Source organism: Amblyraja radiata, chromosome 10 (assembly GCF_010909765.2).
Source record: "Amblyraja radiata isolate CabotCenter1 chromosome 10, sAmbRad1.1.pri, whole genome shotgun sequence".
In the NCBI taxonomy this organism is placed as follows: domain Eukaryota; kingdom Metazoa; phylum Chordata; class Chondrichthyes; order Rajiformes; family Rajidae; genus Amblyraja; species Amblyraja radiata.
In genome coordinates, this window is record NC_045965.1 from 12985135 (window position 1) to 13009106 (window position 23972).

General features: G+C 47.0%; 1 protein-coding gene across 5 annotated transcripts in view; it reads left to right on the forward strand.

The window, feature by feature from the left end:
* The window catches only part of eef1aknmt (eEF1A lysine and N-terminal methyltransferase), a 106067-nt gene that overhangs the window by 68266 nt on the left and 13829 nt on the right, over window positions 1–23972 (forward strand). The window contains exons 2-9 of one of the 5 annotated variants that reach the window (XR_004413240.1): window positions 1309–1469; window positions 7625–8378; window positions 9031–9230; window positions 12082–12280; window positions 13841–14020; window positions 15911–16123; window positions 16227–16358; window positions 19069–19478. Coding sequence is in view for 4 of the 5 variants with exons in the window: in XM_033028064.1 (XP_032883955.1) it covers window positions 1309–1469; window positions 7625–8378; window positions 9031–9230; window positions 12082–12280; window positions 13841–14020; window positions 15911–16123; window positions 16227–16358; window positions 19069–19343 (2114 nt within the window). In the remaining variant the exon portion in view is untranslated. Of the gene's footprint in view, window positions 1–1308; window positions 1470–7624; window positions 8379–9030; window positions 9231–12081; window positions 12281–13840; window positions 14021–15910; window positions 16124–16226; window positions 16359–19068; window positions 19604–23972 lie in introns of those variants that run through there. The other 4 variants (XM_033028064.1, XM_033028065.1, XM_033028067.1 and 1 more) reach the window with 4 other exon arrangements.

Below are 23972 nucleotides of genomic sequence, written 5' to 3' on the forward strand. Positions count from 1 at the left end.
CATGTAACTATCACTTGGTGGACACAAAATGCTGGACAGGTAGCATCTCTATGGAGTGACGTTTTGGGTCGAGACCGTTCTTCAGACTATCATTTGCTATCTGTAACTATCACTTGCCAGGCTGTGACCCCCGCCCGCCACCATCTCTCTTCTCCAGCTTTCTCCCCCCTACTCCCATCAGTCTGAAGAAGGGTGCCAACCCAAAACATATTCTGCCCATTGTCTCCACAGATGTTACCTGACCCGCTGAGCTCATCCAGCACATTGTGTTTTGCCTTTGAATTACAATCCCAGTTTATAAAAAGTGCTTTACGTTGTATCGACATGGGGAAGGGGTTTTAAAGATGGCAAATTTGTTTCCCTCAGTTCATTAAATAAAATCTGTACAGTAAAGTATAGAATGCAGATACAATGAATTGCAGATGCTGTGTTACAAAAAAAACAGTGCTGGAGTAACTCAGCGGGTCAGGCAGCATCTGTGGAGAACGTGGATATGTGATGTTCCAGGTCAGGACCTTCCTTCAGGCTAATGGAATGGGTGGAGGAGGGGTGAAAGCTGGAAAAGAGAGGAGACCCGTCCGAAATGTAACCTACCTGAAATGTCACCTGCCCATGTCCTCTGGAGATGCTGCCTGAACTGCTGAGTTACTCTAGGGCCTTGGGTCTTTCTTTGTACAGTACAGTACTGTTGTTTTGAGTGTTAAATTTGCGTGTCTGGCTTAATGGCCCTTAAATATTTGCAGGTCAGAATTTTTAATTGTATTTCTATACCAAAGCAGCAAGCAGAAATATTTATATTTTACTTTAAAAATACGGTGAGGCCTTGTAAACATATAGAATATTACAGCATGGAAACAGGCCCTTCGGCGTAATTTGCCCAAACCGATCAACATATCCCGTCTTCACTGGTCTCACCTGCCTGTGTTTGGCCCATATCCCTCCAAATCTGTACTATCCATGTACCTGTCCGATTGTTTCTTAATCGTTGCGATAGTCCCTGCCTCAACTACCTCCTCTGGCAGCTCGTTCCATACACCCACAACCCTTTGTGTGGAAAAAGTAATCCCTCAGATTCCTATTAAATCTTTTCCCCTTCCCCTTAAACCGATGTCGCCTGGTTCTCAATACCCCTACTCTGGGCAAGAGACTCTGTGTCTACCCGTTCTATTCTTCTCCTATGGTGAGAGGTTTGAGAATTTTAATTTCATATGTCTTGCGATGTTACTGTCTGAATGGTAAACATGAAAAACCTTTAGCGATTTAAAGGGAAAAGGTGGCATGTTAATTTGTTGTGTTTATTTTTTAAAGGCTTGACAATGAACCTGTTGCCCAAGTGCTCAAAGGAGTTCAATTCTGCTGAATATTGGGAAACATTCTTCAAGAAACGGGGTGGAAATGCCTTCGAGTGGTATGGGACCTACGTGGATCATTGCGCTGTGCTGCACAAGTATATTAAGCGTAACGATAAGGTATAGTCATCTGATCATTGGTGATCATTTTCCAATGTTCTATAGATTCTGGGTCAGTTCCTGTGGATTGTAGGGTAGCTAATGTTATCCCACTTTTTAAGGAGGGAGAGAGAAAGCAGGGAATTATAGACCAGTTAGCCTGACATCGGTGGAGGGGAAGATGCTGGGGTCATTTATTAAAGATGTAATAGCGGCGCATTTGGATAGCAGTAACAGGATCGGTCCAAGTCAGCATGGATTTACGAAGGGGAAATCATGCTTGACTAATCTTCTGGAATTTTTTGAAGATGTAACAAGTAAAATGGACAAGGGAGAGCCAGTGGATGTAGTGTACCTGGACTTTCAGAACGCATTTGATAAGGTCCCACATAGGAGATTAGTGGGCAAAATTAGAGCACATGGTATTGGGGGTAGAGTGCTGACATGGATAGAAAATTGGTTGGCAGACAGGAAACAAAGAGTAGGAATTAATGGGTCCCTTTCAGAATGGCAGGCAGTGACTAGTGGGGTACCGCAAGGCTCGGTGCTGGGGCCGCAACTATTTACCTATATACATTAATGATTTAGATGAAGGAATTAAAAGTAACATTAGCAAATATGCAGATGACACAAAGCTAGGTGGCAGTGTGAACTGTGAAGAGGATGCTATGAGGATACAGGGTGATTTGGACAGGTTGGGTTAGTGCGCAGATGCATGGCAGATGCAGTTTAATGTGGATAAATGTGAGGTTATCCACTTTGGTGTCAAGAACAGGATGGCAGATTATTAACTGAATGGTGTCAGGCTAGGAAAAGAGGAAGTACAACGAGACCTGGGTGTCCTTGTACATCAGTCACTGAAGGTACAGCAGGCAGTGAAGAAAGCGAATGGCATGTTGGCCTTCATAACAAGAGGAGTTGAGTATAGGTGCAAAGAGGTCCTTCTGCAGTTGTACAGGGCCCTGGTGAGACCACACCTGGAGTATTGTGTGCAGTTTTGGTCTTCTAATTTGAGGAAGGACATTCTTGCTGTTGAGGGAGTGCAGCGTAGGTTCACGAGGTTAATTCCCGTATGGCGGGACAGTCATATGATGAAAGAATGGAGGGACTGGGTTTGTATTCACTGGAATTTAGAAGGATGAGGGGATCTTATAGAAATTATATATATAAAGGGTTTGGACTGGCTAGATGCAGGAAACATGTTCCCGATGTTGGGGGAGTCCAGGGGCCACAGTTTAAGAATAAGGGGTAGGTCATTTAGAACTGAGATGAGGAAAAACTTATTAGTCAATAGATAATAGATGCAGGAGTAGGCCATTTGGCCCTTCGAGCCAGCACTGCCATTCAATGTGATCATGGCTAATCATCCCCAATCAGTACCCCGTTCCTGCCTTCTCCCCATATCCCCTGACTCCGCTGTTTTTAAGAGCCCTATCTAGTTCTAAGAGAGTTGTAAATTTGTGGAATTCTCTGCCTCAGAAGGCAGTGGAGGCCGATTCACTGGATGCATTCAAAAGAGAGTTAGCTCTTAGGGCTAGCGGAATCAAGGGATTTGGGGAGAAGACAGGTTTGTTGAAAACTGATTGTTGATGATCAGCCATGATCACATTGAATGGTGGTGCTGGCTCGAAGGGCTGAATGGCCTACTCCTGCACCTATTGTCCATATATCTTGGTTGTCCTCATTTTTGCTTAATGCAATATTATTCATTTTAATAGGAAGTTAGTGTGTAAGAAAGAACTGCAGATGCTGGTTTAAATCGAAGATAGACCCAACGAGCTAGAGTAACTCAGCGGGACAGACAGCATCTCTGGAGAGAAGGAATGGGTGACGTTTCGGGTCGAGACCCTTCTTCAGACTGGTTAGGGATAAGTAGAAACGAGAGATATAGACGATGATGTGGAGAGATAAAGAACAATGAATGAAAGATATGCAAAAAAGTAACAATGATAAAGGAAACAAACCATTGTAAGCTGTTTGTTGGGTGAAAACGAGAAGCGAGTGCGATTTGGGTGGGGGAGGGATAGAGAGAGAGGGAATGCCGGGGCTACCTGAAGTGAGAGAAATTAATATTCATACCACTGGGCCGTAAGCTGCCCAAGCGAAATATGAGATGCTGTTCATTTAGCCTCACTCTGACAATGGAGGAGACCGAGGACAGAAAGGTCTGTGTAGGAATGTGAAGGAGAATTCAGGTGGCCAGCAACCGGGAGATCAGGTAGGTTCAGGCGGGTTGAGCAAAGGTGTTTCACTAAACGATCGCCCAGTCTGCGTTTGGTTTCGCCGATGTATAAGAGCCCACATTTGGTAACAACGGATACAGTGGATGAGGTTGGAGGAAAGTGCAAGTGAACCTCTGCCTAACCTGAAAGGACTTTCGGGGGTACCTGGACAGAGTTGAGGGAGGAGATATAGCGACCGGTGTTGCATCTCCTGCGGTTGAAGGGGAAGGTACCTGGGGAGGGGGTGGTTTGGTTGGGAAGGCATGAGTTATCCAGGGAGTTGCGGAGGGAACGGTCTCTGCGGAAGGCGGAAAGGGTTGGAGATGGGAAAATGTGGCTGGAGGTGGCAGAAATTTTGGAGGATTATGTGTTGTATGTGACGGCTGATGGGGTGGAAGGTAAGGACTAGAGGGACTCTGTCTCTGTCCGACAAGGAGAAGCAAGGGCCTGAGCTGCGGGGTACCGAGGAGACACGAGTGAGGGGCTCATCTATGATGGGAGAGGGCAACCCCTGTTCCCTAAAGAATGAGGACATCTCGGATGTCCTGGTATGGAACATCTCATCCTGGGCGCAGATGTGGCGTAGATGGAGGACTTGGGAGTAGGGGATAGAATCTTTGCAGAAAGCAGGGTGGGAAGAAGTGTAGTCGAGATAGTTGTTGGAGTCAACGGGTTTGTAATAGATGTCAGTCAATAGTCTATTTCTTATGATGGAGACAGTGAGATCAAGAAATGGAGAGAAGGGGAGGGAGGTGTCGAAGATGGTCCAAGTAAATTTGAGTGCAGGATGAAAATTGGTGGTAAAGTTGATGAAGTCCATGAGTTCTGCATAGGTGCAGGAGGTAGCACCGATGCAGTCATCAATGTAACGGAGATAGAGTTCGTGGATAGGGCCAGGAATTGGGACGGGATAGTTTTAGTTTTTAGTTTTAGAGATACAGCATGGAAACGGGCCCTTCAGCCCGCCTAGTCCATGCCAACCAGCGACCCCCACACATTAACACTAATCCTACACACATTAGGGACAATTTACACTTATACCAAGCCAATTAACCTACAAACAAGCATCTGCAGTTCTTTCTTATGCTGCGTGTCCCGCTGAGTTACTCCAGCATTTTGTGTCTACCTGTATTAACTTACATACCTGTACGTCTTTGGAGTGTGGGAGGAAACCGAAGATCTCGGAGAAAACCCACACGGTCACGTGGAGAACGTACAAACTCCGTACAGACAGCACCCGTAGTCGGGATGGAACCCGGGTCTCTGGCGCTGCAAGTGCTGTAAGGCAGCAACTCTACCGCTGCGCCACCGTGCCGCCGATAGGGAGTTAACTCGGCACTAAATTCAAATATCTTGCATCTCTTATGGGCAGCACAGTGGTAGAGCCGCTGTCCAACAGCGTCAGGCACCCGTGTTCGATCCTGACCTCGGGGGCTGTCTGTGTGGAGTTTGCATGTTCTCCCAGTAATAACATGAGTTTCCTCCGGGTGCTCCGGTTTCCTCCCACATCCCAAAGACGTGCGGGTTTATAGATGAATTGGCCCCTAGTGTGGAGGGAGTGGATTTGAAAGTGGAATAACATAGACCAACGATCACGTGCCGTATCTTTCAATCATTCAACCTCTCTGTAGATATCAAGAACTGTGGATTCTAGTTTACAAAAATAGATACAAAGTGCTGGAGTAACTCAGCGGGGCAAGCAGTATCTCTAGAGAACATGGATAGGTGGCGTTTTGGGTCGGGACCCTTCTTCAACTCTACAACTCTCTTATATGGTGAACGGGAACTATTTATCCAGGTTAATTACCTGATTCTGGGGAATTACAAACATGAAGCAGTTGATTTTCTTGGCCCATGTTATCTTTCAGATGCGTTAAGACGTATCGTCTGAATTTTGTTACTCTCTCGCTTGTTGATCTCTCTCCTGGGGTAGACACAAAATTATGGAGTAACTCAGTGGGACAGGCAGCCTCTCTGGAGAGAAAGAATGGGAGACCCTTCTTCAGACTGACAGTCAGGGGAGAGGGAAACTAGAGGCATGGAAGGGTACAAAGTGAATGTAAGGTGTGAAAATGACAGATCAAAGCAGACGATGATCAAGGAAATGTAGATGGTTCAGTTGGCTGAGGGGAAGGTGACAACGAGGCATACAATCAGTAATATTTAATCAGGAGGACAGTGAAACTAGTCGGAGAACTGGGATGGTGGAGGAACAGAGAGAGAGGGAAAGTAGGGTATTTGAAGTTGCAGAAATCAATATTCATATCGCTGGGATACCCCAAACGAAATATGCACGAAAAAAACGAATCCCAAGCAGCTATCCCAAACAAAATATGATGTGCTGTTCCTACAATTTGCATTCAAAATATTTGCACTCTGATAAGTGGAGCAGGCCCAGGACAGAAAGGGGAATTGGAGGGGGAGTTAAAGCATTTGGCAACCAGGAAATCAGGTAGGTTTAGGCGGACTGAGTGAAGGAGTGCAACAAAATAATCACCCAGTCTGCGCTTGTTCTCGCCGACATATAGGGAGGTTTCACGGCAGTCGGGTCACGACCCATGACCCGTACTGTTGCTACGCTACTCCAAGTGGAGTACATGCGATGAACTGCAGGTAGGCACTTACCATTGTTTCCAGCGTAGCGGGCCCGTTAAAACCCGCCGAAATTGTCAATCTTTGCGCTGTAAATAATTATGGAAATCGGGATAAGCGTGAGAGACATTTAGCCTTCTTCAGAATTCCAAAAGTGAGGAGAAATGACGCTAGATAGAAGTTAGAGCTGAAGGGACAACAACAGCCAGAGTGCTTGGCCGTTTGCTCACTGCATTTCACCAACTAAGGCATTATTTGTGCTTTTTCTTGATTCCTTTGGCATCTAAAAAGTTTCAGAAGTGATAAATCTGGCTGTAAATTTTTTAAATCGCCCATGGTTCTCAAGTGGGTTTTTACATACAAAATGAAAACGCATCTGAAGAAAAATTTACAGGCCAGATTTATCACTTCTGAGACTTTTTAGATACCAAAGGAATCAAGAAAAACCACAAATAATGCCTTACTGTTGATGAAATGCAGTGAGCAAACGCGATAATTCCCAATATTTTCAATTCCGATATCTGCACAGCCAATGTTTACCAAGCACTTTAGCTGCTGTTGTCCCTTAAGCTCTCGCTTCTCTTTACCTTCATTTCGCTTCACGTTAGGAATTCTAAAGTTGGGTTCATGTCTCTCACACTTACCCCGACTTCCACAATTTTTTTCAGCGCAAAAATTCAACATTTTGGTGGTTTTTAACAGGTCGGAAAGTACGCGTTTCTAGCATTAATAACATATACCGGAAGTTACGGATGTCCTCCAGATGGATTGTGCGGCTCCGTGCGTCAAGCCCTATGACCCAGTGCAACCCCCCTATAGGAGTCCACACCTGGATCATCGGATTGAGTAGATGAGGGAGGAGGTGCAGGTGAACCTCTGCTTCACCTGAAAGGACTGTTGGGGTACTTGGATAGAGTAGAGGGAGTCGGTCTTGGACAGGTGTTGCATCTGCTGCAGTTGCAGGGGATCAGCCGTGATCACATTGAAGAGCAGGGCAGGTTGCAGGGGGCTGTCACCTCAGTCGTGGTGCTAACTCTGCTTTCTCCTCCCTCTAACTCGGCATGGTGGCACAGCGGTAGAGTTGCTGCCGTACAGAGCCAGAGACCCGGGTTTGATCCTGACTACGGGTGCTGTCTGTACGGAGTTTGTATGTTCTCCCTGTGACCTGCGTTTCTCCGGTTTCCTCCCACACTCCCTAGATGTACAGGTTTGTAGGTTAATTGGCTTGGTATAATTGTAAATTGTCCGTAAAGTGTGTAGGATAGTGTAAGTGTGCGGGGATCGCTGGTTGGCGCGGACCCGGTGGGCTGAAGGGCCTGTATCCGCGCTGTATCTCTAAACTAATCTGAACCCGTTCTGCAGGTGCTGGTGGTGGGCTGTGGCAACTCTGAGCTGAGCGAGCAGATGTATGACGTGGGCTACCAGAGCATCACCAATATCGACATCAGCCCAGCCGTGATCAGCCACATGAAGGAACGCAACCGGGCCCGCCGGCCGGCCATGGCCTTCGCCAAGATGGACGTGGGGCAGATGGAGTTTGCCGACTCCCAGTTCCAGGTGGTGCTGGACAAGGGCACCCTGGATGCCATCATGACGGACGAGAGCGAGGGAACGCTGCGCAAAGTGGAGGAGATGTTCGGGGAGATCGGGCGGGTCCTGCGTCTGGGCGGGCGGTTCCTGTGCATCTCACTGGCCCAGGAGCACATCGCCAGGAAGGCGGTGAGATACTTCAGCCAGCAGGGCTGGCCCGTCAGGGTCCACGCGGTGGGAGAGCGGGCCGAGGCCGGCGGCGGGCAGTTCGTGATGTTCACCTTCGTCTTCACCAAGTTCAAGAAGCTCCCCGGAGGCGGGCAGGGGATCCTGGAGATGTGCGGGGAAGGCGGAGACCAGGAGAAGCCTCTCCGGCTGGAGAGCGTGGAGCAGCTGCTGGAGGCGGTGAAAGAGCGGCAGCGTTACGCCCTCCTCCGAAACCATCTGACCAAGGGCTCCAGCGGCGGCGAGAGCCTGTCCCTCACCCTCTGCGATCGGCAGTCGGGCAAACCTCGCTACTCCATCTACGTTGTTGATCAGCCCTCCATCAAGCCCGCACGTGCAAACAACTTCGCCATCTTCATAGGTGAGTGCAATAGGGTGTTGCCAGGACCTGAGGGCCGGAGTTATAGGCGGAGGTTGGGCCGGCTAGGACTCTATTCCTTGGAGCGCAGGAGGATGAAGAGCGATCTTATAGACACGTGTATAAGATCATGAGAGGCATAGATCATGTAAATGCCGAGTGATGGGGAAATGAGGACAAGAGGACATAGGTTTAAGGTGAGGGGGAAAAGATTTAATAGGAACTCGAGGGGTAACTTTTTTACACAAAGGGTGGTGGGTGTATGGGACAAGCTGCCAAAGGTGGTCGTTGGATGGGTAACGTTTCAGAGACATTTCGACAGGTACGTGGATAGGACAGGTTTGGAAGGATATGGGCCAAATGCAGGCAGGTGGGAGGAGTGTAGATGGGACATGTTGGTCGTGTGGGCAAGTAGTGTCTAAGGACCATCTACCATGCTGTATGACTGTACAACATGACCTGCAGTGGTCAGTTTAAATCTGGAACGTGGCCATAGGGCTTGAATCCCAGGCTCCGCCTGGAGTCAAAAATCATTTTGATGGCAGTTCAAGGCAGCCTTGGTCAAGTCATCAGCACATTGCCTGCCTCCTGTGTAGGGTTTGCAGTGGAAGGTGAGGGAGGACATTGCGCAGTGTTTAACGCAGCTTCCTGGCAGTTCCGCAGGGCAGAGAGGCCGAGTGGATCTTTGGGACGGATGAGGGTCGCAAACAGCTCGGCAGAAGCGCTGACTTCAAGCGTCTGCTGGTGGTGTCTCTCCACCGTGACCAACACTACCAGAGCATGGAAGCCATTCAGTCCGAGCTATCGGGGAAGGTGATGGAGTTGGCTCCTTCTGGACTTCCACCAGGTCAACAGGTAAATGCTTTTGTGTCAATAGTTGATAATACTCGGCTTCTGTTAATACTTTCCCCACTCGATCATTTCATTTAATGTTTGTGCAATATTACACGTTAATTTCATCATTATTATAATGCACATTACACCTGGCAACTGTATCTTTTGACTGTTGACAGACCAATTTTTTTTCCCTCCAGGTTGTATCATATTATATCGCTTTGAAAATGTAGTTTCTCCTTGACTGCTCACTTGGCTGTTTTCAAGCATAAAGGGCAAAGGAGCAAAGTTAGGTGAAATATTTTGCCTTGAGTTTTCTCAATGGCTTGAGTGCTCTGCTTTACCCTTCCAGTTTGCTTACAGTATTTGCAAGATGGAAGCATGCATCATATCATGGAGACCCATGTTGAAAATCCAAACCCAACAATTCAAAATGCTGCAGGCACTCAGCTAGGTCAGACAGCATCCATGGAAAGAGAAACAGATCCAAAACTTTCACTGTCTACCTTGAAAGGACACAAAGTGCTGGAGTAACTCAGCGGGTCAGGCAGCATCCCTGGAGAACATGAATAGACATTTTGGTTCAGTCTGAAGAAGGGTCCCGGCCTGAAATACTGCCTGTCCTGCTGAGTTACGCCAGCACTTTGTGTAAACCAGCATCTTTAGTTCCTTGTTTCTATACTGTCTAAACTAGCTACTGCCCCAGGTCTCCCCTCATTCTCTGGTGCTCCAAAGAAAACAATCAAAGTTTGTCTGACGTCTCCTTTGCAGCTACTACCCTCTAATCCTGGCAGCATTCAAGTAAACCTCGTCCTCACCCTCTCCAAATCTCCACATCCTTCCTGTAATGCTGCCGCCAGAAATGCAAGCAATACTCCAAATGCAGCCTCACCAAAGATTTACGAAGCTGTGATGTGACCTCCTGACTCTTATACTCAATACCCCAATGCATGAAGGCAAGCACACCTTACACATTCTTTATCACTATCTCGACTTATTCTGGTACTCTCAGGGAACTAAGGACTTGGACCACAAGATCACTTGTACAATGCTACTGAGGGTCCTGCCTTTAATTGTTTATTGACCCCGTACATTTGACCTCCCAAAGAGCAGAATTAAACTCCATCTGCCATTTCTCTGCCCACATCTGCTACTGGTCTATATCCTGCTGTATCCTCTGGCAGCCTCTACACTGTCTGTAACTACACCAAACTTTGCCTTCTGCAAATTTACTGACCAACTCATCTACATTCTTTACCAAATCATCATTATATATATATATATATATATATATATATGTGGGTGCTGTCTACGGAGTTTGTATGTTCTCCCCATGACGTGGGTTTACTCCGAGATCTTTGGTTTCCTCCCATCCTCCAACGACGTACAGGTTTGTTGGTTAATTGGCTTGGGTTTGTATACTTGGTATATAAGTGTAAATTGTCCCTAGTCTGTATAGGCTTGTGTTAATGTGTGGGGATCACTGGTCGGTGTGGACTCGGTGGGCCGAAGGGCCTGTTTCCGCGCTGTATCTCTAAACTAAAGCGGACTCGGTTGGAAGTGGCCGATTCGGAGGTCCAAGCCGCTGAGGCTGTCCTCCCGTTCCGACGTCGGAACTCCATCATCCCGGCGAGCGGGCCTGAGCAGCGGGCCGCCCATAGCGGCGACTGCGGAGGGCTCGGGAGGCCCTGACCACGGGTGAACATCAAGAACATCAGAGGAAGAGGACTGACTTTGGTGCCTTCCCTCACAGTGGGAAACTTTGATACTGCTGTGTGGGGATGTTTTATGTTGGACTCTATCGTGTGTTGTGTTCTTTTTTTTATTTGTATGGCTGTATGGTGACTACACATTTCACTGTACCAACTGGTACGTGTGACAAATAAAGGTCCTGTCCCGCCAGCATGCGATTGCATGCGTCTAGCGCAACCAAACGTGGTCGCTTGAGGCGTGCGGCCTCGCGGGGCCGGTCCCAATTCCAACCGCGGAGCCGTCTGGAGTTGTGTGGGGCTGGTCCCGACATCATACGCACCAATCAGCTGGGCAGGAGGCGGGTCGACTGAATTTGGACGTCGCATGGCGTCGGGCGATGACGTCATCACGCAACGGCACGCGCTAGGCGTACGCCGTCAAGACTGTGTACGACGTCGAGACGCTGCGTACGCCCGTCGAGGCGCTGCATACGCCCGTCGAGGCGCTGTGTATGGCCTCAATGCGGCTGCGGGCCGACAGGCCGTTGTCGCGCGGGATTTTCGGACAGTGCAAGATTTTTGGAGCCCCGCGCGATGTCGGGACCAGCCCCGCACAACTTCATACGCCTCCACCGATCGAAGTGGGACCGGCCCCGAGAGGCCGTACGCCTCAAGCGACCACGTTTGGTTGCGCTAGACGCATGTTATCACATGCTGATGGGACAGGCCCTTATATGTATCTTGTATCTTGAAACTAAACAGATGTTCCCACACAGACCCCGATGAAACACACTGGTCACAGACCTCCAGCTAGAACAACACACTTCCATCACCATCCTTCCTCTTCTAGTGGCAAGCCAGCTTGGAAAACAACTGCCAAGTTTAATTTTCGGGATCAGTCTACCATGACGGAGTTTGTCAAACGCCTTACCAAAGTGCATTTAGGCAACATCCATGACCCTACCCTCATCAGTCACCTTTGTCACCTCCTCAGTCGTGTTTATACAGCGAGACCTGCCCCACACAAAGTAGTATTTGCAGTGGATTGATGCTGACACCTGTGGTCAAAGCAGAGGTGATCACAACATAGAACATAGATCAGTACAATGCAGCACAAGGTGTTGATCACCACGCCCGTGCGACTGTCTGCATCCAGTCACCATGGCTCCGTTGCTTTGCAGGTCCCGTTTCTTTCTGTCGGCGGCGATATAGGGGTCCGCAAAGTCCAGCATCGTGGCGTGAGTGACGCCAGTGGCGAGTACGTCATTGAAGACGTCAAGGGAGAAGACGGCAACTACTATCGGCACCTGGTGTTCCTCAGCAACGTCAATGTGGTGCAGTCGGAGAGTAAACTATTGCACCCTGCCTCCAAGTCAGGTAGTGTTCCCAGATGTGGCTGCGGCCCGTGAAAACTATCTCCCTCATTAATCGTGAGATACTATCTACCTCGAACTATCTTTAATCGGACTTTACCTTGCACTAAACATTTATCATGTTCCTTTATCCCGTCCCTTAATCCTCTATCTATTCGCTGCGGACGGCTCGATTGGGATCAAGTATAGTCTTTCCGCTGACTGGTTAGCACGCAACAAAAGGCTTTTGGCTGCATCTCGGTACACATGACAAAAAACTGAACTAAACTCTGGTGTAATACGGCCTGCCGATTGGAAAACTGTCACTTGAACGGATATTCATATTCATAAGTTCTAGGAGCAAAATTAGGCCATTCAGCCCATCAAGTCCACTCCATTCAGTCATGGCTGATATACCGTTCCATCTCAACCCCATTCTCCTGCCTTCTCCCCATAACGCCTGACACCCTTACTATTCAAGAATCTGTCAATCTCCGCCTTAAAAATATCCATTGACTTGGCCTCCACAGCCATCTGTGGTAATGAATTCCTCAGATTCACCACCTATGACTAAAGCTCCCCCTCATTACAATGTCTGAAGAAGGGTCCCAACCAAAAAAAGTCAGCTCTCCATTCCCTCGACAGATGCTGCCTGACCCGCTGAATTACTCCAGTACTTTGGTTTTTTTTGTGGTTAAACCAGCATCTGCAGTTCCTTGCGACTTGTTTTAATTATATTTTATAACACGCACATAGAACGTCGCATTAAGTTTAACTCCAGCAAATTGAAAATCCTCCCCACCTCAAAGTAGGGACTCTGTGCACAGAGTACTGTGTTTGCATATTCTGTTGTGCTGCTGCAAGTAAAGGGCCTGTCCCACCAGCATGCGATTGCATGCGTCTAGCGCGACCAAACGTGGTGGCTTGAGGCGTACGGCCTCGCGGGGCCGGTCCCACTTCCAACTGCGGAGCCGTCTGGAATTGTGCGGGGCTGGTCCTGACATCATACTCACCAATCAGCTGGGCAGGAGGAGGCCGACTGAATTTGGACGTCGCACGCGTCGGGCGGTGACGTCATCGCGCAACAGCACGCCGGGCGGTGACGTCAACGCGCTACGCCACACGCTAGGCGTATGCCGTCAAGACGCTGCGTACGGCGTCAAGACGCCGCTGCGTACGCCCGTCGAGGCGGTGCGTACGGCCTCAATGCGGCTGTGGCCGATGGGCCGTTGTCGCGCGGGATTTTTGGACAGTGTCAGTTTTTCGGAGCCCCGCGCGATGTCGGGACCAGACCCGCACAACTCCATACTGCTCCAGCGTTCGAAGTGGGACCGGCCCCGCGAGGCCGTGCGGCTCAAGCGACTACATTAGGTCGCGCATGCAGTCGTATGCTGGTGGAACAGGCCTTTTAGAATGTCATTGTTCTGTTTGGGACATATGACAATAAAACACTCTTGACTCCTGAGACTTGTGGGGGAAAAAAAATAAACGCCAAAGAAATTGTGCACATTTCCTATTTAGTTGAGGACAAACTACTTTAAGATAGGTGCTGGACTTTTTCTCATAATATTTTGTTTTCCACAAACAGATTCAACACAAAAAAAGAAAAAGAAAGACAAGAGGAAAGGGCGCTTATGCTCGGAAGTTGAGAAAACTCCGAGTTCAATGCCTGGACAAGTTATTGACAAAAGCTACCTCTGCTGCGATCACCATCGAGTCATGATTGCTGGCCTGGTCTTTCTCCGTAGAAAAGGTGGTTTTCATGCCGGTAAGGAGCAAAAAGAGGAAAGGATGGGATGAATGCCCAATAACTATTTCAGGTTTAAATTTGTTATTGAGTAGGAAGGAACCGCAGATGCTGGCTTACACCAAAGATAGACCGAAAATGGTGGAGTAACTCAGCGGGACAGGTTGCATCCATGGAGAGGAGGAATTGGTGACGTTTCTGATCAAGACCCTTCTTCAGACTGAAGGGCCTGTCCCACTTGCATGCGATTGCATGCGTTTGGCGCGACCAAAGGGAAGAGGAGTTCATGCGAAGTTTGCGCTAAGTTCGCGCTAAGTACGTGCTAAGTTCGCGCGTGATGTAATTTGCGTCATACTTACCAATCAGCTGGGCAGGAGGCGGGCCGACTGAATTTGGGCGTCGGGCGTTGACGTCATCACGCATCGCCACGCCGGGCGGTGACGTCATCGCGCGACGCCACGTGCTAGGCGTACGCCGTCAAGACACTGCGTACGACCGCAATGCGCCTGCGTGCCGACAGGCCGTTGGCGCGCAAAGATTTCGAACACTGTCAGATTTTCGGATCCCCGCGCGATGTCGGGACCAGCCCTGCACAACTCCGCGCTTCTAAGTGGGACCGGCCCCGCGCGGCCATACGGTGCCTGTACGCCTCAAGCGACCACGTTTGGCCGCGCCAAACGCATGCAATCGCATGCAAGTGGGACAGGCCCTTGAAAGTCAGGGGTGAGAGAAACTGGAGATATGGATGGGTACAAAGCGAATTTAAGGTGTGAAAAAGACAGATAAAAGCAGACGATCTAGGAAATGTAGAATAGTTCATTGTTTGGTGAGGGGAAGGTGTAAACGAGGCATACACACAGTAATATTTAATCAGGACAGTGAAACTAGTCGAAGAACTAGGGTGGGAAGGGACGAAGAGAGAGGGAAAGCAAGGGTTACTTGAAGTTAGAGAAGTCAGATTTATTATTGTCACACGTACTGAGGTACCGTGAAGAGCTTTGTTTTCCATGCTATCCAATCAGATCAGATAATACTATGCATAAATACAATCAAGCTGAACACAAGGAGGGGTGGATGAAAGTGGAAGATACAGAATGCAGAATATAGTTCTCAGCATTGTAGCGCACCCGTTCCAGAGACAAAGTCCAATGTCCGCAATGTGGTAGAAGTGATTCAGACAGTACCCTCGCTTATGGAAGGACAGGTCAGAAGCCCGATAACAGGGGGAAGAAGCTGTTCCTGAGTCTAGTGGTGCGCACTTTCAAGCGTCCGTACCTTCTGGATGGGATCGGGGAGAAGCAGGAATGACTGGAGTGGGACAAGGTTTTGATTATGGTGTTTAAGAAGGAACTGCAGATGCTGGAAAATCGAAGGTACACAAAAAAGCTGGAGAAACTCAGCGGGTGCAGCAGCATCTATGGAGCAAAGGAAATAGGCAACGTTTCGGGCCGAAACGTTGCCTATTTCCTTTGCTCCATATATGCTGCTGCACCCGCTGAGTTTCTCCTGCTTTTTTGTGTACCTTTTTGATTATGATGGCTGCTTTTCCGGGGCAATGCGGTGTAGATGAAGTCAATGTGCGCGGCACGGTGGCGCAGCGGTAGAGTTGCTGTCTCGCAACGCCAGAGTCCCGGGTTCGATCCTGACTACATTTGCTGTCTATAAGGTGTTTGGACATTCTCCCTGTGACTGCGTGGGTTTTCTCCGGCAGCTCTGGTTTCCACCCAAATTCCAAAGCGATGCAGGCCACGTAGGTTCATTGTTCCTAGTGTGAAGGATTGAACTAACGCAAGAGTGTTCGCTGGTCGGTGTGGGCCAACGGGCCTGTTTCAACGCGGTGTCTCTGAATTAAATCTAAACTCTACAATTTTGGATGTACGGATGAGTTATCTTTTCTCGCACCTCCTTCAGATGCCGGGATCTCCCTGCTGGTGGTGGGCCTTGGCGGAGGGAGCCTCCCATTGTTCATCCACGACTACTTCTCCCAATCGACCGTCGACACCGTTGAGATCGACCCTGAGGTAGTGGAGGTGGCCACCAAGTGGTTTGAATTTACCCAGGACGATCGGATGCGGGTGATTGTGGCTGATGGCTTGCACTATATACGTACCCTTGCAGACAGTGGTAAGCAGCGTCAAATACACTCGGCACAATGTCTCATCTGCCTGCATGTGATCCATACACCTCCATTCTGATGGGCTAAACATTTTTGCTCTTGCTTCTACAGGGAGTGGCTCCTATGATGTTGTCATGTTTGATGTGGACAGTAAGGACACAACCCTCGGAATGAGTTGTCCACCACCAGCTTTTCTAGAGCAGGCATTTCTCCAGAAAGTACGAAGTCTTTTGGCTCCTCAAGGTGACTAATCTTCTGCTTGTGGATTACTTTACACATCCGATTTGTAGTCAATTTCTGGATATGCAATACAATACGGGGAAGTTGCTGCACTTAATAAATTAGCTTTTCAAGCACTGAACACTGGCCTATAGACCCCCATAAGGTGTTGGAATACATCACATCTTGGTTTGGGAACAAGACCCCAAGAAATTGCAGAGAGTTGTAGATGCAGCTCAGTCAAGTCAAGTCTATTTGTCACATACACATACGAGATGTGCAGTGAAATGAAAGTGGCAATGCTCGCGGACTTTTGTGCAAAAGACAAACAACCAAACAAACTATAAACACAATCATAACACACATATTCTTTTACATAATAAATAATGGAAGGAAAAGCGTTCAGTAGAGTTAGTCCCTGGTGAGATAGGCGTTTACAGTCCGAATGGCCTCTGGGAAGAAACTCCTTCTCAACCTCTCCGTTCTCACCGCATGGCAACGGAGGCGTTTGCCTGACCGTAGCAGCTGGAACAGTCCGTTGCAGGGGTGGAAGGGGTCTCTCATGATATTGTTGGCTCTGGAGTTGCACCTCCTGATGTATAGTCCATCACAGAGATCAGTCTCCCCACCAGTGTAGCAATGTTACAAAATTTTGAGATTTTTAAAATCAAGTCTGCAATTTATCCCATCAGATAAAGCATAAAAAGAAGTTTAATTTGACACCTAATTCACTTTCATATCTTCAGTATTAAAAAAGTTATGGCCATTTTCATACTCGGAAATTAACATCTTGCTTGTCCATTGACTTAACACAAAAGTTGTGATCAAGGACAGTCAAATTGCCATAACTTTCTTAAAAATTAAGAGAACTGAAAGAAATTTTTAGTTATTATAGATTAGAGCATTCTGAAACAATCTTACTTGGATGACCTGAAATTAAAGCATATAATTAGTTATACCCAATTGTAGCTAATTCCAAAATTCAATTACTAGATCTAAACATCTATCCATTTCTTAAGAAAAGATTACCATTTTTAAATAGACTAAGTGTCCAAAGAACATTCACACAAGAATTCACAATAAACATGATTTTTAAATCTCATTGTCATTAATTTATAGGCCAAATGGAAGGAATTTAGTGTTTAATTGCTGTAAATTAATGGCCATTTAAATCATCTTGCGAGTGGGTTTTTCTGGAACGCGATGGTTTGGAACGTTGTGATTGCGGTGATTTAGTCCCCATATCGGCATGAAAAACACTGCCTGTTCGGATGGGCCCCCAAGTCACCTTCTCGCAACTTAAAAATTTGAATAAAGGGATCTTAAGAAGCACTTTTTAATGTAAAAATAAACAGCCTACCTTGCCTTGTCCCCTACGTGAGATCCGTCCCGTTGTCGGCGTTCGCGGCTTTAGAGGATGATTTTTAATCTACTACAGCAATTAAATAATCCAATTAAGTTTAAAAATAACTGCAGCGAACGAATGTCGCAGCGATTTTTCATCAGCAACTAAACAGGCTGAACAACCTCGATTTCAATAGCCTAGAGAATACGGCGTTTTAAACCCGCCCCCTCTCAAAGGCGCCAAAGTCGCGCACACGGGCAGCAACAGAACTGCAGCGCCGCTGAAGGTAAGTTCTGCAACTTACCTAACCAGTGTCTCCAGCTACACTTCACACTGCCTCGGAAAAGCAGTCAGCATAATCAAGGACACACCAACCCGGTCATTCCTCCTCCTACCTGCTCCTGTCAGACAGAAGATACAGAAGCTTGAACGCGTGCACTACCAGATTCTTCTTGCCCTCTGTTATCAGGGTTTTGAACGGTCCTTCCATAAACTAGGGTACAGCCCGATTCACCTCTACCCCATTAGAGTCATAGAGTGATACAATGTGGAAACAGGCCCTATGGCCCAACTTGTCCCAGCTGCACTAGTCCCACTTGCCTGTGCTTGGTCCATATTCCTTCAAGCCTGTCCTTTCCATGGTCCTGTCTAACTGTTTCTTAAACGATGGGCTAGTCCCAGCCTCAACTACCTCTTTTGGCAGCTTGTTCCATAAACCCACCACCCCTTGTGTAAAAAAGTTGCCCCTCGGAATCCTATTAAATCTTTTCCCCTTCACCTTAAACCTATGTCCTCTGGTCCTGGATTCCCCTACTCTGGGCAAGAGATTCTGTGCATCTACCCGATCTATTCCTCTCATGATTTTGTACACCTCTATAAGATCACCCCTCATCCTCCTGCGCTCCATGGAATAGAGACCTAGCCTACTCAACCTCTCCCTATAGCTCACACCTAGTCCTGGCAACATCCTCGTAAATCTTTTCTGAACCCTTTCAGGCTTGACAATATCTTTCCTATAACATGGTGTCCAGAACTGAATACAATATTGTAAATGTGGTCTCACCAACGTTTTATGCAACTGATGAAAGCCAATGTGCCAAAAAACTTTTTGACCACCCTATCTACCTGTGATCCACATTTATGGAACTTTGTATCTGCTCTCCTAGACCCCTCTGCTCTACAACACTCCCCAGAACCCTGTCATTCACGGTGTAGGTCCTGCCCATGTTAGTTTTCCCAAAATCCAACACCTCCGTGTTAAATTCCATCAACCATTCCTCAAGCCACCTGCACAACTGATCAAGCTATAAAGGTTTTTTTAAAGATATTCTTCCGCTGCAGAAAAGGAATTATATTTGTGATTTGATGCAGGTTGTTTCATTGTTTCAGGCCTCTTTGTTCTAAATCTGGTGTGCAGAGATCGTGCACTGAGAGAGAAGGCAGTGGAGGTCATCAAATTGGTCTTCCCTCTTGTTTGCCTGCAGAAGATCGAAGGCGAGGTAAATGAAATTTTGTACTGCCAATTGTCCACGGAGCTGAAAGCTGTTTCTAAAGACCTCCTGGAGGCTGGTCAGATATTGGAGGATGATCTAAAGAAAACTGGCAAACACTGGGACCAAACCTATAGACTCGCAGAGATGTTGGAGAAGGTTACAATCGTGTGACAATTTCTGGATCACTGGATTAAGATACACATGAAAAGATTTATATTTATTATTTCTATTGTTTTTTATTGTCGATAAATTCTGGACTTGGAAGCCTTCAAATTTCCTGCACCATTCGTAAACCTCTCTGAATATGTATGCTCCTGGTACATTATCTGCTGCTCAAATTGTGTTTAAACAACAAAGTATATCTCGTAGGTATACAAAAATACTGGAGAAACTCAGCGGGTGCAGCAGCATCTATGGAGCGAAGGAAATAGGCACAGTTTTGGGCCGAAACCCTTCTTCAGACTGATGGGGGGTGGCGGGGAGAAGAAAGGAAAAAGGAGGAGGAGGAGCCCGATGGCTGAGGGATGGGAGGAGACAGCCCGAGGGCTGAGGAAGGGGAGGAGACAGCAAGGGCTAACGAAAGATGATCATTGAATTCTCCCAATTTTGTTAGCCCTTGTGTACCTTCAATTTTCCAGCATCTGCAGTTCCTTCTTAAAAACAAAGTATATCTTGTGTTCTACGGTATACAAGAGACATTGGAAGATCCAAAGTGCTGGAGTAAAGGCCTGTCCCACTTTCACGAGGTAATTCACGAATTTTCCCGAGTTTTCCTCTTGATTCAAAGTCGCAGAATGTTCGTAACTATTCCGCGGGTGTTCGTAGATATATCGTAGCGGCTCATTATGCCAGCCGTAGGTACTCGTGGCATTAGGTAAGTCGGGACGTTTTTTCCAGCCCGATAAAAAATGTCCACGAGTAAAAAAATGGTCGGGGTGAAAGAAATTGCAACTTTTTACTCGTAAGGAGGGCATTGAAATAGTCGTGGGAATTTGTAGACATCCTCGTAGGAGTTCGTGAACATAGTCGTGGAAGGCCGTAGGAGTTCGTAGATTACCACAAACTTGATTTTTTTTTTTAGGTCCTTTAAACTCGGCAGAGGTTTTGAATTAAGTCGTGAAAGTGGGACAGGCCCTCAGCTCAACGGGTCAGGCAGCATCTCTGGAGAACACGGATAGGCGACCTTTCAGGTTGTGACCCTTTGTCAGATGTTCTGGTCGTGACCCAAAACGTTGCCTGTCAATGTCTTCCAGAGATGCTGCCTAACCCACCGAATTACTCCAGCACTTTGTGCTTTTTCTTTTGTAAACTAATATCTGAAGGACCTTGGGTCTACGTCAGACATTGGAAGGCTTTGTTTTAATAGAAAAAAAATTGGGAGTTGCATTCACATTGCAATGAAATGTGTTTGAGATGCGCGGTAATGTTTGCTGGAAGTCATCGTATGTGGTGGCTCTTAAGTGTTGTCATTTATATAAGGAGTTGCACAGACCAAGACCAAATTGGCTGGTAATAGATTTAATTTAATCGGTGCCCCACAACAAGTCTCACATGATTTGTCTCTTTTTTTTTAATGTTAAAATTGATTACCTTCCCGAGTTGTCATGGATTCACAAACAGAAGACTGTTTAAAGTGCCAGTTCAAAGTGCCCCTTGTTCTTAATCCAACTAGTTCCGTATATTGAGGTCCATACACAGTAGAATGTGATCCTTAGTGCGTTCATGGCAGCTCATTAGGAAATTGGGTCAGACAGACTGCGTGCAAGTAAATGCTTGCAAGTGTTGGCAATAAATGAGAGGTGCCTGAAGATGGAGCTATTGCACATAAGGAGTTGCCCAGATGATGTCCTCTGTGAAGGATGTACAGGAAGGAACTGCAGAAGGGTCTCGACCCGAAACGTCACACATTCATTCTATTCCGAGATGCTGCCTGTCCTGCTGAGGTACTCCAGCATTGTGTTTAACCTCTGAGAAGGAAACACTAGTTCTGTTATCCCACTTTCTCATCCACTCCCTGTGCACCAGGGGAAATAATACAGAGGGCCCATTAACCTACAAACCTTTACTTCTTTGGGATGTTGGAGAAAACCGGAGCACTTGGAGGAAACCAATGCGATCACAGGGAGAACCAACAAACACCACACAGACTGCACCCGAGGTCAGGATCGAACCCGGGTCTCTGGTGCTGTGAAGTAACAGCTCCAGTCTGCTGCCCCGATCAGACTTGATTAAATTAATTATAATGCAGAGAGCTTCTGACATTCCATTTTAAATGTGTTATCCCATTGCAGGGTGCTGGTAATATAACAGTTATTTATAAGTAAGTTTTGTATAATCAATGTTGGTATATTCCTCCTGTTGTAGAATATATCAAAAGCACCAAGAGAATAATTTCTATTGAGAGTAAATATAAAGCGCCACATATCCTTTTAGAACCTACGGGATTTTAATCTGACTGGATGAGGAGACAAACTGATGCTGCATTTTCCAATTGTCCTGGCATTAATAAAAATATCATCGATTTAACACTCATTTTTTCAAAACGGTCAAAGCTGGTAGCTGCGGCCTGACAGCAACAGAAAGTCTGGTACGATCCTGATCTTGGGTGTTGTCTGTGTTTGCGCCTTCTCCTCGTGTGTGTGTGTGTGTGGGTTTTAAAAATAAATGTTATTTTAAAATAACTTTAGGTTTATTTTCTTACTGCTAAATACACTAAAGACTGTATGAATGATACAATGTTTAATGCAGCATTGTTACACAAGTATCAATGGAAGCGATTGCTTGTCAATTTCAATGACCATCTGCGGTTAAAGTACCGGATGTTTTCTTAGGAGAAGATACCATCTAATCACTTCAGGGAGTTTATATGAAAACGTTTTCCTTCCGCAGACTGATTATTTTCCCCCTGCTTGCCAATTTCCAAAGTAACCTTTAAGTGGTTCTCTAGTTCCCAATCAAAATCACGCAATACAAAGCATCCCCTAATTCATCGATCTCGTTGCATTGTATTATTTTATACTATAATATAGTATAATATAATAATACAGGTATATTGATTCAATATAATCTATTTGATATATATATATTTTGATTCCCTCTGCGGGATTTACCACAGGCGATTAGTTGACATCTACTCTCCGAACCAGTGCTCTTGCACTTGTGTACAGCGCCGCTGAGTACACCGCCCCAGCATGGTGCAGCAGCGCTCATACTAGCAAGCTAGATGCCATCCTCAACTACACCATGTGGATCATCACCGGCTGCCTACGTCCTACTCCGACGGATCTTCTGCCGGTGCTCAGAGGTATCGCACCCGCCAAGCTTCGCAGAGAGTATTTCACTCACAGGCTGGTGGGCAAGGCCCCATCGGACGCCAAACATCCTTTGCACCAACTCACCCAGGACTCACAGCATCTGGGATCTCAACACCTGTCATCTCGTTGCCCCTTCTCCCGTCACACAGTGACCCTCTGTGGCTGCAGTTTCAACACACTAGGAGCATGGAGAACCAGCTGGGAACAGACTTCACAACCTCTGCAATTCACTGTTGGACCGAACACCACAGCGCCACCCGGCTCGGACGTGCCCCGCAAAGAGTGCGTCGGCCGGTTCAACGCCAACATGCATCGCTGGGGGCTGCTTTCATCAGCAGCCTGCGTGTGTGGAGCCGGCCAGCAAACAGCACAGCACGTCATTTTCGACTGTGCTGTCCTCCGCCCCCCTGGTGGAGAGGGTAGACCTCACGGCTCTCGACAACAGCACATTGAACTGGCTACAACGCCTGGAGGCCGTTACATAACCTCTGCTGCCTCAAATGCAAGAAGAAGAAGAAGTGGACAAATTATCTACACTGGAACAGTAAGTAGATTTCAAATTACTTTTCAGTCACAAGGAACTGCAGATGCTTGTTTACCAAAAAAGACACAGACTGCTGGAGTAACACAGCGGGTCAGGCAGAATCTCTAGAGAACATGGAGAGGCGATGTGCTACACGTGTCTGTGGAGTTTGAACGTTTTCCCTGTGACTGGGTTTCAACAATAAAATATATTTTTATATCGCTGTAAGTTTATTTTTGTCATTGCAAACTAAAAACGCGACAGGCAAAGTGCCGGAGTAACTCAGTGGGTCAGGCAGTATCTCTGTAAAACATGTACAGATGATGTCTCTCAAGAAGCATCTCGACCCGAAACTCGCCTATCCATGTTCTCCAGAGATGCTGCCTGACCCGCTTACTCGAGTTACTCCAGCGCTCTGCATTCCAAGATGGAGCCCAACCGAGGCGACTATTTGCGTCCTAGCCACAGAAGCATATCTACAATCATCACATATTACAATTGCTCCACCCTCTTAAATCTCTATACCTGCAGTAACATCTCTACACACTGTAAATGGCTCGATTGTAATCATGTATTGTCTTTTTGCTGACTGGATAGCACGCAGCAAAAACTTTTCACTGTACCACGTGACACTAATCTTAACTAAACTGAACAAAAAAACTAAACTTTGTCTATTTTTCAAATTATTATACTGCATGTAGAGCACATTTGGGGCATTTTGAGATTGTGAAGGATGCTTTCTAAATGTTGAGGCCATGAATGAGGTTTTTTGTTTCCCATGAAGGTTATACTAAAGTAGATCCTTTGTCTAGTGTGGAGGGAAAGCTTGCGGTGCCCTGGAATAGAAGTGGCATCAATCAAAGAAATAATCTTCAGTTTCAGTGTAGTTTATTGTTGAGGTACAGTGAAAAGCTGTTGTTGCGTGCTATCCAGTCAGCGCAAAGACAATACATGATTACAATT